General features: G+C 34.8%; 1 protein-coding gene across 1 annotated transcript in view; it reads right to left on the bottom strand.

Moving 5' to 3' along the window:
* LOC109112177 (pyruvate carboxylase, mitochondrial-like) overlaps nucleotides 1-17,954 on the bottom strand; it is a 171,981-nt gene that overhangs the window by 109,878 nt on the left and 44,149 nt on the right. Inside the window, exon 9 of the mRNA XM_042728344.1 lies at nucleotides 15,676-15,838. Coding sequence (XP_042584278.1) covers nucleotides 15,676-15,838 — 163 coding nt within the window. The remainder of the gene's footprint in view (nucleotides 1-15,675; nucleotides 15,839-17,954) is intronic.

Below are 17,954 nucleotides of genomic sequence, written 5' to 3'. Positions count from 1 at the left end.
CTTACTTTCACTGCATGCAATCTATTACGACTACTGCTTTGCATGGAACTGGATGGGGTTTAAATTAATGTTATTTTACGCATCTTTGAGCAAGAAAAGAAAGTAAGTGTCTTGTTAGTGTTTAATGTTCTTATATGTTGGGATTTAGATCAGTTTCTATTATGTTGATGTTTCAAGGGCTACCATATATAAAAAGTATATTGGTTGATGCTGTATAATAACTGTGCAAATGACAGCATCACACACAACATTAGTTACATTAGCACGCTGCTAATTATTTAGCATTTTATGTGTTATGTGACAGCCACTTAATGTATTTGAGTTCACTGTTTAATTGAATGTTTCCTCAGTCCACAACTGAAAAGTACAGACAGTTAAGACATATTCATTCAGCGTGCCACTCAGTGTATTTCTCCACATGAGTACACAAATAACTCTTTTACTCAATAATTAAAACAGAAAGAGAGAGAGTAACCTTCAAAAACAGAGACTAAATGAGAGAAAATAGAAAGAACACACCACCTGCACACACACACAAAGCTCCCATTCATAACAAACAGACCTTTACAGGGTTAGAGGTTATGTTATCATTGCTATGCTTCCACTAAAACACCTGTCAATCACCCATCGCCATCGCTATGGAAACACCAATCTGACCTTTTATGTAACACTCTAGACAAACCGTATCAGACAGCTCCATCTCTCTCTCTCTCTCTCTCTCTCTCTCTCTCTCTCTCGTACTCTATTATTGTTTTCCCAAAGACATTGTTTTTGCAGTTTCAGTCATAATGCATTCAATTAAGAGGCTTCATGTTATAGCACAATACAAAAACCAGGCAGACAGACATCAGTGCTGGTACCTTTTATATAAATAAGATGAGCCCATGTGAATCGAGCCTCAGAGCTGCAATAATCTAAAATGAGGAGGTCAGCATGTGCTTTGAATTATTATTTCAGAGTTAAAAGACATATTTGACAAGAGTGCATCATTCAGCAGAGCATGTCAGGTCAACATGTTGCTGTTACATCAGGTTTGCTTTTCTGTAGCCCTTCTTCACCACAGTTCATGTCAGGCCTCTTCATTTTTATCAGGAAATTCATTCCTAAGGGAAGTTTGTGATATTTGCACACAGCAATCACTGATGAGACTGATAAATGTCATATCACTGTGTTCACATACACCCTTTGGGATAACTGGTAGATGCAAACACAAATATACAAGTTACTGCTCTCTGCAGATTTAAATCTGCTTGCTCAAGAAGGCCAAAATCACAATGTAAATACAAAGTAAGATATTCTGCTGCTGTGCCAAACAGTTTACATTATCGACTGAATGCACCGCCAAATCATTTTCATAATCATTCTTGTTTTCACTGGAAAAACATCCTTAAAACAAGATCAATTCACCCATTTATGACAGCTTTTCAGATTTTTTTCAGTCAATATCTTGCTCCATTGATTACTTTTTATTTATTTAATTATGTATGTATTTATGTATTTATTTATTTTTCACTTAAAATTCATTGAGACGCAAGCCTAAAACAAGTGGGGTCTATATATATATATATATATATATATATATATATATATATATATATATATATATATATATATATATATATATATATATATATATATATAGGAAAAAGACAGAATACCACTACAACTGGGTCACTAATAAAAATGAATGAAAAGTATGATGGATAATTGCCTAATATTTGGTTTGTAACACTTTTTCTATAACAATATCACCGATGCTATCCAAATAAAGGTAGTTAGAGAACGTATAAATAAATCCGTAATGTAACAGTAGCAAGTTACATCTTTTATTTTATTTTACAGAATATTTATTTTGTTTTAACAAAATTTAGATATTTTTAATGGAAAATAGAAAGAAGACACAGTATAAGCAAAAAAAAAAAAAAAAAAAAAAAAAAAATGGCGTATTAATGTCACTAAAAGTGAGAAATTTCCCAAACAGGGAAAAAAATAAATACATAAAAAAAAAAATTTCAAAAATCCTCTTTCATCTCTGCTGTGAAATTTTATAACATAATATAACATATACAGTAATATAGCATATATAACATAATATTCTATTGAGAAAAAGAGAGATTTATACAAAATATTTTTTTCTTTTATTTTAGATTCTTAAAATAAAGCAGGGATGTCTAATCCATATACACCAGTAGGCCATAAAGAGGGAGTTCTGGATGTGTATGTGTGTGTGTGCATTGCTACACCTGTAATTACTCACACTGTAAAAAATTGCTGTAGTTTCTACAGCAAAATTTTACAGAATATTGCTGTTTAAACATTTTACAAGATGTAGCTGTAATTCGCAATGCATTATTGGTCAAATAAGGTTTTACAGTTGTTAACAGTATATTTCCATATCAACTGTAATTCATTTACAAGAAGCAGGTGTTGTCACTGTAGCTCCTGCTTTTTACACTAATTTACTGTAGTGTGGCATTATGGGATTGCGTGGATCATTCAAATCTGAAATCCAGCCGACTGGAGCAGTGCCAGAACGACTGAAGATTAGAGACTTTATTCATAATTCCTGGTAAGTTCACTTAATTTTACTTAAGAAATATATCCTTTTATATTTATTTAAGTTAATGTATAAGCGATATCATGTCACAATAGCCTCCTATCATGACATTTAGACAAGTGGCCTTGGGAACTTATGTGCAGTAAACTGGAAATTGCTATCATAGCATAGTTAGGGCAAATTCTGGATTTTTTCTCATTTTGGCAGTTACATTTTCTTATTGAGAACATTTAATGTAGTGTTTACCTAACTTTTAACGTAAAGCCCAATGCAAACCATTGTCATAGTAACTACTGTCTGTCGAAATAACTGACGAACAGCAAAATATGTGAAATTTCAACTGTCCCATATTGACGTGAAAGTGACGTGACATACAGCCAAGTATGGTGACCCATACTCAGAATTTGTGCTCTGCTTTTAACCCATCCAAAGTGCGCACACAGCAGTGAACACACACACACCGTGAACTCACACCCGGAGCAGTGGGCAGCCATTTATGCTGCGGCGCCCTGGGAGCAGTTGGGGGTTCGGTGCTTTGCTCAAGGGCACCTCAGTCGTGGTAATGAAGGTGGAGAAAGCGCTGTACATTTACTCCCCCCACCTACAATTCCTGCGGGCCTGAGACTCGAAGTCACAACCCTTGGATTGCAAGTCCAACACTCTAACCGTTAGGCCACGACTTCCCCACGATGTGACACCTTACTATAATTAAACTACACGTTAATGAGAAATTGTGTATATTCTGTAGTTGTATTCGACATTAAAGCTCGTCTAAGCAATTTTAAGTAAAAGACATCTTTACTAAGGAAGCACTGAAACGGAACAGCACTGAAACGCGAGATTGATTCTGATCATATTAACGTTATATTTAACATCAAAACAAGCTTAATGGCACACATAAACTCATGGAAGATACATGAGGTAAATGTTCAACTGTTGAGTTTATTTATAACATATGATATTGTTTAGTAGCATAACAAGTGAGCTGTTTTGCTGAGTATCACAATTACTTACTTTTTAGACACAATATTGACTGTTGTTCTGTTTCACCAACGAAAATAGTTCCAAACAAACATCAAAGCAAACCTATTTTGCTCATCCTCAAATCAAAACTCAGTGGTGTTTTTACTGAATGATTCAGCATTTTGAACGTATTGGTACAATGAATGACTCAATTGACTCACTCATTAAGTTATTTGCTGCCACCTAATGGCTGTTTAGTTTCACGTTTAAAAAGTATCATTGCATTTTTCCAACATTTCTTAATTGTATTTTCAAAAATGTATGTAAAACATTAGTCATAACACAGTTGTAATTTTGCATTGTAAATTATTTAATTTGATTGGTGGTACAGTTCTACAATGTATTATTATATTTTAATTTATTGATAAAATGTAAGTTTCTTTATTTTAAAATATATGCCTTTTTGGGTGTACATTTTGGTCTCGTTTATGTAAATGCATTTAAAGAAATCACAAGTTAATTTTCTTTATTTCTTGTAGGTGCAAAGAATAGCAGCTGATGTGGAGAAATGTTTGATGCTTCAAGACTCTGAAGCTGATTATATTAGGTCATGTATTAATTCTTTAAATCATTTGATAAACTTGTAATTTAGATTACATTTTATATTGAAATACTGCATTGTAGGTTACATTATTGTTTATATTTATTCATTTCAGGTGCACCCAGTGGCTTTTGACTATTTGAGGGTCAGAGTGTTGCGAATTCATACCTCAACTGGCATCTCGGGAGCAGGCATCTTTTGCACACTTGAATTTTTTCAAAGGTAACATGTTTTACTTGAGTAATTCAATATTATAAAAATTTTATGATAAGATTTTAAATGTTTAAAACACCCCATAATGAAAATTTAGTCAATAATCACTTACCCCCATGTCGTTCCAAACCCATAAAAGCTCAGTTCGTCTTTAGAACACAATTTAAGATATTTTGGATGAGAACCGGGAGGCTTGTGGCTGTCCCATAGACTGCCAAATAAATAACAGTGTCAAGGTCCAGAACAGTTTGAAAAGCATCGTCAGAATAATCCATCTGCCATCAGTGGTTCAACCGTAATTTTATAAAGCTAATGGAATACTTTTTGTACGCAAAGAAAACAAAAATAACAACTTTATTCAACAATTTCTCTCCTCTACATCAGCATAGCACCATTTTGGAGAGTATCCGCTGGAAGCAAACAGTGTACGCTGTTATGTGTCAGCTGCACCACGTGGATACGCTGTTTTCATTCAAATTAAAGTGTAAATAAATGTAGAAAGCGTATCTGTGTGACCCAGCTGACACAGAACAGCATATGCAGTTTGTGTCCAGCGGATACTCTCCAAAATGGTGCACTGCTGACGCAGAGGAGACGAATTGTTGAATACAAAAGTATTCTCATTGCTTCATAACTTTATGTTTGAACCACTGATGGCAGATGGACTATTCTGACGATGTCTTTCATACTTTTCTGTACCTTGGCAGTGGTATTTACTTGGCAGTCAATGGGACAGTCACAAGCCTCCCGGTTCTCATCCAAAATATCTTAAATTGTGTTCTAAAGACGAACTGAGCTTTTATGGGTTTGGAACGACATGGGGGTAAGTGATTAATGACTAAATTTTCATTATGGGGTTGAGTAAAAGACATAAAAGACATCCAAAGTATCTTAAATTGTGTTCTGATGATGAACAAGGCTTTTACGGGTTTGGAACAATATGGGGTAAGTGATTAATAGCAAGATTTTCATTTTGGGGTGGAGTAACCCTTTAAGTACTGGTAAATGCTGATTATATTGTATAAGTGGCATTTTTACATTTATTTTTATTGAGCTAGTTTCATTCAATACTTAACTTTATTCTGAAGCTTCTGCTTGTTTTTATGTGCAGATGTAGATGGATACATAGAGGCAAAACAAGTGGAAAGGTCTCAGAGAAGAGGGACAACCCTCATGTGTGTGCTCATCTCAGAAAGTTGATGGACTTTCAGTATGTATTTATTAAATTGTCTTTTGCATGAATATTCTCAATTTAATAGAACATAAGCTCAAACAACAGAATTTGTTATTTAATGTTGATTCCAGCATTTTATTTTAATCCTTTTCTTTAAAACTTTTAAAAAAAAAAAAATTTCTTTACCAAAATCATAAAAATTCTGTTGATTGACCTACTCAAAATATGGCTTTTTTTTTTTTTTTTTACCAGATATTTGTAGTTATTTTGTGATGCTGTTATTTTTATTATAAGATTTTAACTATTGAAAGACTGAAAATTTTATTTTACCAGTAAAAGCTTTGCAATATCTTTCTGCCAGTTTTAATAAATACTTATTTGCAACATCAACTTTTTTTTTATTTTATTTTGTTATTTTTTATTTAGTTGTAAATGTATTAAGATAGCTCATGATAATGCATTTTTATCAGTATTTTACAGTTTACAGTTAAAATTATTCTTTACAGTATTTTCATTGTTAAATTATTACAACATCATCTTGGATTTAGGGGTATTTACAGGATTTTATTGGCAACTTTAGTTGCCAGGTAAATACTGTAATTTATTGAAATTACAAAAAAAAATGCTGTAAAATATATTTACAGGATTTCATTGGCAACTTTTGTTGCCAGGTAAATACTGTACTTTAGTGAAATTACAAAATATTGCTGTAAAATAAACTACAAGTTTAAATGTTACTGTACAAATAATACAAATGACTGTATTTCACATGCATCAATTAACTGTAATTTGCTTTGCAGTAATATACTGTAATCCATTTTACAGCAATTAACAATTTTTACAGGATTTTATTGGCAACTTTTTTGCCAGTAAAATCCTGTAAATTCTACAGTAATTTTTTTTTACAGTACAGTTATCAGATCTCTACTGAATTAATTATGGTGGCGCTGCAGTTTAGTGTGGGAGGTCTGTGAGTGAGTGTCTGTGAGCAAACGAGACCTCCTTGGTTCTGCAGGAAAGACGCTGTATACAGAAAGAATGGGATACATTAAGCAGTGAAGACATCAAGACATGTCTTCTCTCTGTACATCTCTATATCTCAATCCATTCCCCTCAGCCCTCTTAGTACCAGTCTCTCTCTCATAAAAATTTATCATCTTTCCTTGCTGTTTTTACTGCGGATAGACTGAAAAGCAAAGAGATGAGGGAAAAGTAGACCTGCAATGTGAAGAAAGTGAAGTCCCTTGTGAATTACTTTAATCAAAATATGTATAAAAAAAACAAACAAAAAAAAAAAAACACATATTTTAAATACTGAAATACTAAAACATTAAAATAGGACAACAATGTAAAATAGCTGTTTTCTATTTTCACATATTTTAAAATACATTTTATTCCTGTGATGGCAAAGCTGAATATTCAGCAGCCATTACTGCAGTCATTGGTATCACATGATCCTACAAAATTAATTCTAATATGCTAACTTTGGTAATCAAGTAACATTTATTTTTATTATCATCAATGTTGAAATCAGTTGCTTCCAAATGCTGTAAAATTTGACCAATTTAATGGATCCTAGCTAAATACAAGTATTTTAAAAATTTTACCAACCTTAAACTTTGCAGCTTTTGTAAAATGTTTTATTTGAAAGTCTGTTGGTGCTACATTAAAAATAAATGTTGTATGATATTTTGTTACATAACATTCTAATGTGTGTCTTAAGTGTCCAAATACTTTTTGGGACCACTGCAGATCCTGTACTGAGCTTTCAGCATTGATGAAAGAACTGCATTAGAGAGATGTGTGTTTGTGCATTATTCATTTCTGTGTGGTCTAAGTGATTCCACTGTCCTCTTTGACCAACCACCGTGATAAACAATTTCATCCCGACCCCAAACCTCAGCCCTGAGCCTCTTCTTTATGTCTGCATGCATGTGTATGTGTATTTGCATTATTAAACAACTAAGACCACACGATGGAGCTGATGATAACAATAATGATGTTGATGATGAAGACTATGACTTAATCAAGATAACAATCAAGCACTAATACTGCATTGATGAGGAGAATAATTATAATGCTGTCATTAATGACAATACTTCTTCTCAGGAAGCCTCTCAGTAGGAAGCTAAATGTTTATCACATGATCAAACATGCTCTCACCCTATGTTTTTCGCCCTCTATCTCGGCAAGGCCTCTTTGATGTATAACTGCTGCATGAATGCTAATATGGGCATCTTTGTGTTTTCACTTTAACCCTTCAATGGAATCTGCTGCATTTTATTTTGATGGGAGATGCGAGCTGTAAAAATTTAAATAAAAGTGGTATATTGAAGGAAAATTTAAAAATGTTTTCCCTCCTTACCTGACTCCTAATGTTTTGGAAAACAGCATTTATTTTCTAATCCTTTTTTATCTTCCTGCTTGAGGGTTAACAACACAACCAAAGCCCTCTAAGCACATGCATGATGCTTGTACAGTATCTGTGAATATATTATTCTGTGTGTACCAGCTCTGCATAATAATTGCAGTTGGCTGAATTATGAGCTGAGCATGTGCATATAATGTACGCACAGTTGGGTACAGTACAGTATGATCTATTGAATATGCCTTTGAACATCTACAAAATATACTGTCATCATGAAAAGTTGAGTGAAAAGTTTAAACATTAACATAATGTCTTAGTATTTAACTTTAAATCCATAAATTTGTGCAAAACCAGATGATCTCATGATTTGAGGCTATCTAAAGTGCATCTGGAGCTTTATTGCAAGAACATCTGGCTGTCTGTACAAAGAGTCACAATGTTGCAACTTTATTTATACTTGATTAGTGACCTAGAAACCGTGAAAAATCATATACTCTTTATTTTATATTGTAATGCGTCTTCATTTTAAATACTACAACTTTGTTCATTTCAAGGTTTAAATGGGAAATACCCTCAGATTTTCAATATGATATCAAACTTTTGGATCCCTCTGTATGTGCATAATAAAACATAAGCTGGGAGTCTGTGCTCAGAGTGTGTCGCCCACACATTGTTTTAATATCACGACTGAGAGTTTGTCTGTGTAAACGGATGTTATTTTTTGCATTTCACATGCTCTGTAAGGTAGCGTTTCATCCCCGCTGAGAGAAAAAGGCTGATGGGGTGAGGAGGAGGAGTATAGTGAGGGAGAGACAGAAAGATATGTGATTGAGAGAGGAATTCAATCTATTCTGATTGCATGAGGAAGCGGACGTGCGTGTGAGTGTGTGAATGTGCATGTGATGGTCTCACGCAGGCAGGGCACGATTCACAGTGTCTGTTCACGTTGCAGCAGAAAACCATTGCCATTCATGATCAGACAGCTAAAACTATTCATAAACAGTTCAGTTATGAAAAAAAATAAATAAATAAAATTAGTTTGGTTCTTTAATCACAGAGCATGTTTGGATGATATGTGCTGTAGGAGTAGAACTCATACAGTTGTCAACTAGCTGACTGTCGCAATCCAAAACACTGACTGTGTGAACGGAGTTCATATCTCTTATCCATTGATCTTTCCATCAACATGTCCCTAATACATCACTGTCTGCCACTGTCTGCATTTGCCTCTCTCCTCCACCCTGCACATCCATGGATTTACATACCTCCCTCTACCCTGCTCTCTCCTTCTCTTTCCATATACTGCACAGAACAATACCCTATTCACTCAATCACACATATGTCCCTCTCTTTCCTCTTTACACACTCTATTCCTGTCATCTTTAGACTCTTCTCTTGGCAGATCATGGAAAATGTATTATTTCTTAAAACAAAACAAAACCCATAATAAACAAGCACATAATCTGGCATGCTTAAGGGGTCATATGACGTTGCTAAAAATAACATTATTTTGTGTATTTGCCCCACCTTTCTGAAACGCATCAATTTTTACAAAGCTCATAGTTCTGAAAAGTGAGTTGTAGGCTAATTGCCCAGCAATCCAGTGCATTGTGATTGGCTGAATGCCTCAAACGTGTGATGGAAATGTTATGCCCCTTACCACAGCGGTTCCCAATCCAAGTCCTTGTGCTTCCCTGCTCTGCATATTTTGCATGTCTCTCACACCTAAGAAACAGGAACTAGTTGAGTCCTCTGCACAATGTGACTTTGTTGCAGCCTAGAATTGAACTGCTGGTTTTGTCTGGCCAGAGGAGAACTGGGCCCCCGACTGAGCCTTGTTTCTCCCAAGGTTTTTTCTCCATTCTGTCACTGATGGAGTTTTGGTTCCTTGCCGCTGTCGCCTCTGGCTTGCTTAGTTGGGGACACTTCATTTCCAGTGATATTGTTGATTTGATTGCACAGAAAGTGTTTAAACTGAACTGAGCTGGATGATGACATCACTGAATTCAATGATGAACTGCCTTTAACTGAAAAATGAGTGTTTACTGTTGTCAATTTGTATTACTGACACAACATTTTCCTAATTAATGATTAATGTTACAGTTGCTTATATTGCAATCTGTATTGTTAAAAGCGCTATATAAATAAAGTTGACTTGACTTGACACCTGATTTATACAATCAGCTCATTAGAAGAGAGCTATGTGCATTAACTGCGTTCTGAATTGATATGATCCCTGCACCATGTTCATTGCTCCCTACTCCCTAAGCAGGGGAAATCTGTTGACTTCACTTCCGAACATTCATTCATGGATTTGCGCTGTGCTGCTGCCTGCAGTGTCTTCATACACAGAGGAGTGTGACATCATATACCTTTGTAAATAAATGTAAATTTAAATTCACGTCTCGCACACCTTAATGCCCTTTGAATGGAACATATACAATCGTTTCGAACTGGAATCATGGCGGAATATCCGGTGATGTCCACTTCGCAAGGGCACTTACGGTCGAATAACAAACGTCATACGTGATAAGATATACATACAAAATATGCAGAGCGGGGGCGGGAGACGGGGGGCATGAGGACTGGGATTGGGAAATGCTGCCTTACCATAATGTGATGCCGTGTCCCAGCGTGACAAGACAAAAACAATATAACCTATTATAAACGAGGCATTTGATGGATCTAGTGGGGACAAAATTACTGAGTATAATGACTTATACTGTCTTTTTATGCATTGCGTTGTGTATCGCGCTGCGTAATCATAAAACCATGTCTGCATTTGTGATCGAAGAAAAGACAAACAACAAGCTCTACTCTACACTGCTCAAAACTCGCATTTGAATCATCATTAGCAAATCCTTTACATATAAAAACGTACTTACAGACTGTGAGTCAGAAGCGCCAGACTGTCCTTGCAAAGTTGGAACTGCCCCACTTTATAGAAACAGACACTGCCATTGTAGGCTACTCTCACAGGAAACAGTCCTCGTCCTCTGTAAAAAGCACTGCACACATCTGAATATTTGGGTTGAATACAACAGTGTTGTAAATACAACTAAACCACTGATTTCTAGTTGTGTCCAACCAAACAAAGTTTCGCTATCACAAGGAAACACACAGCGTCTCCACAACATGGCAGCCCCAGCAACAGTGAGAATAAAAGTTACGTCTTCTTTCTTTGCGTGAACATTTGGGCGGTGTTATGCAAATCTTCCCACATCGTGACGTAGATATGTGGGGGCGTGTTTAAACGAGCCATTTTAGGAGTCCGTGGTTGACTCTTAACTTTTATAAAGAATATCTCTTTGGATTTGAGACTTTAGTCTTTGCAACTTTACAGATCTTTTTTATGCACCAAGAGTTTGTAACACTCCAAAAAGAAAGAAAAAATTTAAACTGCATCATATGACCCCTTTAAAAGTGACTATTGTGACTGGGAATTTGAGAGCTATAATTTTTGTCTTGTTACCTTTAAAAATTCTTAAATAAATAAATAATCTGATACAAGCAGTACAAGAGGAGGTAGGGGAAAATAAAAAATAAATAAATAAATAAATAAATAATAATAATAATAATAATAATAATAATAATAATAATAATAATAATAATAAATAAAGAGAAAGAAGGGGGCGGGGGACAAAGTATTTGGATAAATCAATCATAAAATTAAAAAGTGATAAAATGTGATAAACTGCAAAATAACACTCTCTTAATGACCTGACTGGCCGTAGTGTGTAATACAATTTTTTTTTGGTTCAGCTAATTAGACTGAATGATGAATCCTTAATAACACTAGGGCTTGGCAATGAACTTGGTATTGTTGTGTCTGCTACTGAGCACTTTAGCTGGGGGGAATACACATAAGCCTGTGCGCTTTAATAATTAAATTATGCATGCTTGAAAAAGGGTAGGAATTTAGGGAAACATAGTTGTTTTTAAGAATTAATAGAAGTTTTTGCACTTTATAATACCCCCTTTTTTACCTAGACATACAGAGTCACCATTAGGGTGATTAGAGTTCCCCTTTGAACAAAGTTGGAAACAGTTTGAAGTCATTTTGCTCCTTAAAAATTAGCTTTAGGCATACATAAATATTGGGTAACTTTATCATGTTTGACTGAGCCATTAATATGATGACTATAATTTAGTTAATGAGAGTGAATCAACTGAAATGATTAAGCAGAAACAATTAACTGAATCTACCTACAATAAAACAGCTTTAATTAAATGATTAAGTTGACTCTTTTAGAAGACCACATTAGGTGAACTTAACAAAACAAGTTTTCAGTGATGTCATTACTAAATTTGATGAAACAAGTTTCTCAAATTAGCAAGTAAATTCAACTCCTAAGAATATAAAGTGTGAGTAGACAGTCTCCAAAAGCCAAGCAAAGAGAAATCTACTGTCAACGGCATTTTAATTTAACTGTCCCCATCTCTTTCTGTGTCCCACTGTTTCTCAGAAGGACTGTGTGCATTTCTGTGCTCAGGGAGTCATTCTTTCATTTTCTTCACCTTCTCTCGCTCAACTAAAATGCTATGATCTCTTGCTGGGCCAGACATTTTAAGCTCTTTCTCGCTGAGCTTTTTCTTTCTTTCCTCCCTCTGTGCATCTCTTCTACCTCTCTGGAGCACTCAAGCCATGACTTATTCATCCAGCCTAGGATGTATTATGTTTTGCCATGCATTTTTAACAGTTTATTTTTTTAGGTACACACATTCCATGGCTGTACTACATATATGTTCGCTGAGCCCCCAGCAAGGAGAGGATGGATAGTTGTAAGTTACAAATATAGGACACATTAATACAATAATTAAAATTGTCATCATGCACTCATCTCCACATAGTTTCAACCCTGTTTTCCCCCATGCGATGCTGGAGAGAATGTCCAAATTTCTTTTTGTCATTTAAGAAAGAAAGACAGTGATAAAAAAGTCAAAGTATAGCATCTAGTATTGTTTATCATTATTATTTTTAAAATTAGGATAAACAGATGTATTTCACACATCTAACTTTGGCCAAATTCTGCAGTCCTACAAACAAGCACAGCAAACCTGGAATTTTAAACTGCAACAGCTTTTTTTCCCTTTCAAAACACTTGTGCAGCTATTGGAACTAAAGAAAAAAAGTAGAAAAAAACATCAGTTTTTGGTTGAGACAGGCAAACTCAAGCACCCCATGAGACTCAGGTATCTGTTATTACACCAGGCTAAAGACAGAAACAAAATAAAGTGAAGATAATGTAAAGATTTCAGGCAGGAAAGATGTAAGAAGTACTGTGAAACAGATGAGCGCAAGACAGAGTGTTTCCACAGGCACTCTGGTCTCACTTCCTAAACTTTTACTAATGCTATTTTGATATGTCACATAGTATCCAATTCAGAGCTAAAATATGAAGATGAAATATGAAATGTATGGTTATATCACCTAATGTCAAAGCAATTTTTATAACACTTAATGTTTTATCTTGGGTTGGGAATCTTTAGGCATCATATTTTGAAGTCATAATGCAATCACAGTTTACACAGCTAGCCATTAAAAAAAAAATGAATAAATTAAATTCTGTTTGTTCTGACAATGATGAAAGATGGGTTTTATTGATTTGTATTTAAAAGTCAAAATAAAATACCCAGGAACATGGTTTGGTTGGCTTTTAGTAGCTCCATAAAAAAAAAAAAAAAATTCTGTCATCATGACCTGCATGATGACAATACTGTATTTTAAAGGTCCAAATGACATTTTTAGGACTAAAATGTGTGTGTGTGTGTGTGTTGAATACAAGTGTTTGGTCCGAACAGCATTTGAGTGCAGCATAAAATCCTCAAGTCAAGGCTTAAGTAATTAAGGTCTATTACTAGGGATGCACTGAAATTCTTGGCCGAAGCTGAATAAAATGAAACACTGGGCTAAAGGCCGAATACCGAACATGGTTTTTCTCATTTTTCCCCCATATAGGACTATTTTGCCTTTTTTTTATTTCTTTTTTTTCACCATAGCATTAATTAAATTGCCAAAATGTGCTTTTTACTGTTCTGTCCTGCTTTTCAAATAATAATAAAAAAATCAATTACAAAACAACAATATAAAAATATTTACTTAACACTGAACATTTTTTTTTTCAACATTTTAGCAGACATTATACCATCAAAGCACAATTTAACTTAAAATTGATAAGTAAAATAATATTTTTGGGGCATTTTTTAGACTTGAATCAGGCATGCATTTTTTACTGTACAAATAAAGGCAGCCTTGCTGAGCAGAAGAGACTTCTTTTAAAGCATTAGTATATATTACAGATACCAATTTGAACACTATGTGTGAATGTTATAATACATGTATTAATAGAGCTGTTGTAGGTTAATTAGTATTATCATTATTATTGTATTACTTTTTTAATTTTATTTTACAGAACGACAGTATAATTACAATACTATCATTTATGAATGTCCATGGAGTTGTTGCTATTTCTCTGCTTTTATTTTGGCAGAAACCCGCAGGAAGATCTCAGTGCTCATTGCAACAGCATGCAGATTTATAAATGTTTCTCATTACGAATTTGGGAAGATGTTTGTCACACATATCACATTGTCACATGTCTTTAAAAAAAATTCACAAAAATGTTACTGAGCTACTGACGAGTAACAAATTTAGTGCAGATTTTCCTTGCACTTTGGACTTTAAACCCTGGTGCTGCGAGCTTGTGCAGCGCTGTCAGAATACATGCAATTTGTGCGTGCATTAGAAAATATTACTTTCTGCAGTTTATTTACTAATTGTTTGAGTTAATTTTGCAATTTCAATCATCATACAGTAACCTAACCACCAGCATTAGCTACCACTTCTTCTCATCTGAGACGTGATGCAGCACTAAACAGTCTCTCGCTGTCAGTGCTTCGTGCTTGTAATTTCTGCATCTTTTTCTGATAGTTTTAAATACTTTCACACTGCCGACATGTTCGCTGCATTAGTGCGTGACTCTATTTGATCGCGTTAATCATTGTTCGGTACATATTATTCGGCCTTTTTGCTTTTTCGGCCAAATAATTTTGGTTGCCAAATATTCGGTGCATCACTACCTATTACTCATGTACCCTGTTCCAACATGCTGAGGTTTTTTTAGTCCATCCACAGTTAAAATGGCATTATACAAAGCCAGATTTCTTTGTAAGATGAGAGCTAAGTGCAGTTACTTAGCAGCACCCAACCCAGGTAAATGGGGCTTGTTCTGCTCTTGTGATGGTTTTCTCAGGAACATTAAAATGTTGTCACTGAAACAGAATGTTGTTTCAATTCAAGCAATGCAGAGGCCTAGTTTACTCTTTCAACTCAATAAGAGCACTCCCTGAAAATCGCTTTCAATCAATGCTCACTGCTCGATGACTCATCAAAATAAAGCCTCTTTGAAAATGTATGAGAGTTTCTGTGTGTGTGTTTTAGTGTGTATGAATGCAGAGTGCAAAGAGAAATCCAGATAAATGAGTGTAGCCACTGTAATGGCCAGATCATAAAACAACAGGATTGTAGCTTTAGATTCAATTCTTGGTTTCTGGACAAAAACAGTTATAAAAAAGCTCCCAAAAGCATGAAAGTGGTTATAAAACGTTAAATTATAGGGAAAGGAAATACCTTTATTTTATTATGAATTAAGATGCTATTGAATAGACTAATAACACAGGTTTGTTTCTAGTTTCTTGTTGCTTCACATTTGTTTCCTGTTACTTCACAATCTGTCAAGTCCTGTATTAATAATATGTTACTGTAATTTGCATAACTGCATGTCATTTAGCAGGCATACCTCTATGCGACCCGTGTCTGGTTGAAAACCACGGGAGGGGTCTTCTGTAGTGACCCGGCACTGAATGGCACAGCCATTGATCTGGATCTTGTCCTGCTCGAGACCCAGCTCAGGAAGACTGCGGCCTTCACACACACGCAGCTGTGCATGAACCAAATCCACACTAACAGAAGGAGAGAAAGAGAGAGACAGAGCCATTATCAGCACTAACTGACGAATAAACCCTGAAGTGGAGTAGAATTCATTACACAACTTGAAACAGCAATCTCACTTTTATCTGACAATCACAGCTGCATAATTAATTCACTGATCTTCTTCCTTTTGAAATGTTTATCCATGAAATAAGTTTGCCCACTTAGCACTCACACCAACATCAAGCAATCTGCTTTGATTCATTTTAATCCATTGTGATGTAAACGTATTGATTGTCAATGAGACACAGTTTCTAATAATCCAAATCAATCCTTCCTTAATTCATCTAATTAAAGTCTTTCAGACTTGATTCAGAGTTTGAAAAAATAAATAAAAAATCATGTAGAATTAGATTAAATGAATTAAAATGGCTATTTTCATAAAAGCATTAAGCACAAATTTCCCTTTTTGCTCACTCTCTCTCAAAAAAAAGGAAATATCTAGCAAATCACTTCAGGGACTGAAGAGATCTGCTATTTAGCTGACAGGAACTATGCTAATTTTATAGCTAAGCTGCTTAACAAAGTTGATAAACCACTTTGAATTTTATTTTGAGAGAGAGGGGAAAGACTTAATGTATTTTATGTTCTTAGTTAGATGTAAAGCATGTGGTGGTTAAGAAGCTTCTTTGACATGTGCACTAATGATTTGGCATGAAAATATAAAAAATAAGCACAAAATCGCATGCTGTCAAGCATTTAACATACAGATCTTCTACTTGTCAACAGTAGCATAGGGTTATGTCAGCAGAAGCACATAAGCTAATCAGAGATCTATCTATCTATCTATCTATCTATCTATCTATCTATCTATCTATCTATCTATCTATCTATCTATCTATCTATCTCTCTCTCTCTCTCTCTCTCTCTCTCTCTCTCTCTCTCTATATATATATATATAAAGTAGCCACATTCTAGAAAAAAATGCAATTAGGACGAAAATGTTTTCAAACCTTATACTTTAAATAGTTTGCTCGCATTCAAATGGAATTGGCATATACATAGATATGGAAATTCCATCTGAATGTGTTCCTGTGGCACATTTGTAGAGCATTGTGTTAGCAGCGCAAAAGGTTGTGGGTTCAATTCCCAGGGAACACATGTTAGGTAAAAAATGTTAGCCTGAGTGTACTGTAAGTCCCTTTGGATAAAAGTGTCTGCTTAAATGCATAAATGTGAGGTTAAACTTAAAGTCTCTGGTTTTAATACATTTTTATATTTGTCTATTTGCATTTTTTTTCCTGGTATGTTGCTAGAATAGTGCTTAATCTACAAATTAATGTTGATGACCTATTTACTATGTGTATTAATTAAGCATTAGCAGAGATCTTTTCTTTTACACAGAGCCATTCTTATTTCACACCGGTTGCAGTCTGGTCCCAGGTCAAATGAGGAATTAATGTTTGTTAATGGTCCAGCTAAACACAAAACTAGTGGGTTGTAATGCAGCAAGTAGTAGTAATGCAACAGTAGTGTAATGCAACAGTAGACATGACCTGCTATTGAACAAAGAAACTAAGGAAATACAGTGCATTAGCAATGTACATTACTGTCAGAGGATGTGAAAGAGAAGAAAACAAATGTATGCGTGAGAGCATGAGAGAGAGAGAGAGAGAGAGAGAGAGAGAGAGAGAGGTATGGGCATAGTAAATATCACTATATTAATATAAAAACTACTCATATAGATTCAAAGGTCTAGTGTCTGTGTGCTTGTGTATTTTGTGGAGTGTGGATCAAAAAGCATGCATCAAAATCTAGAATAGGTCAAAGTGTGAACTGGGGCATATAGACCCATACAAATATTGTCAAACACACAAATGCAGTAGATACTCACACAGAATCAGGATGAATCTCACAACATTCTATGAATGCTGACACATACATAAACATGCACAGCAGCCCAAAAACAATTTTTATGCATATCTATAATTATATATATATATATCCAGACAAAGTGAATATCTTATCAACATTTCAACATATGGATTTTAGCAACCAACTGTACACTTAAGCAGGGCAAGAGCCCAAACCGTAGAGAAGCAGAACACCATTTAAGTCTGATCTTGTTGAGTACCCAGCTAATAATCT

This window comes from Cyprinus carpio, chromosome B7, assembly GCF_018340385.1.
Source record: "Cyprinus carpio isolate SPL01 chromosome B7, ASM1834038v1, whole genome shotgun sequence".
Lineage (NCBI taxonomy): Eukaryota > Metazoa > Chordata > Actinopteri > Cypriniformes > Cyprinidae > Cyprinus > Cyprinus carpio.
This window is presented reverse-complemented; position numbering and strand designations above follow the sequence as displayed.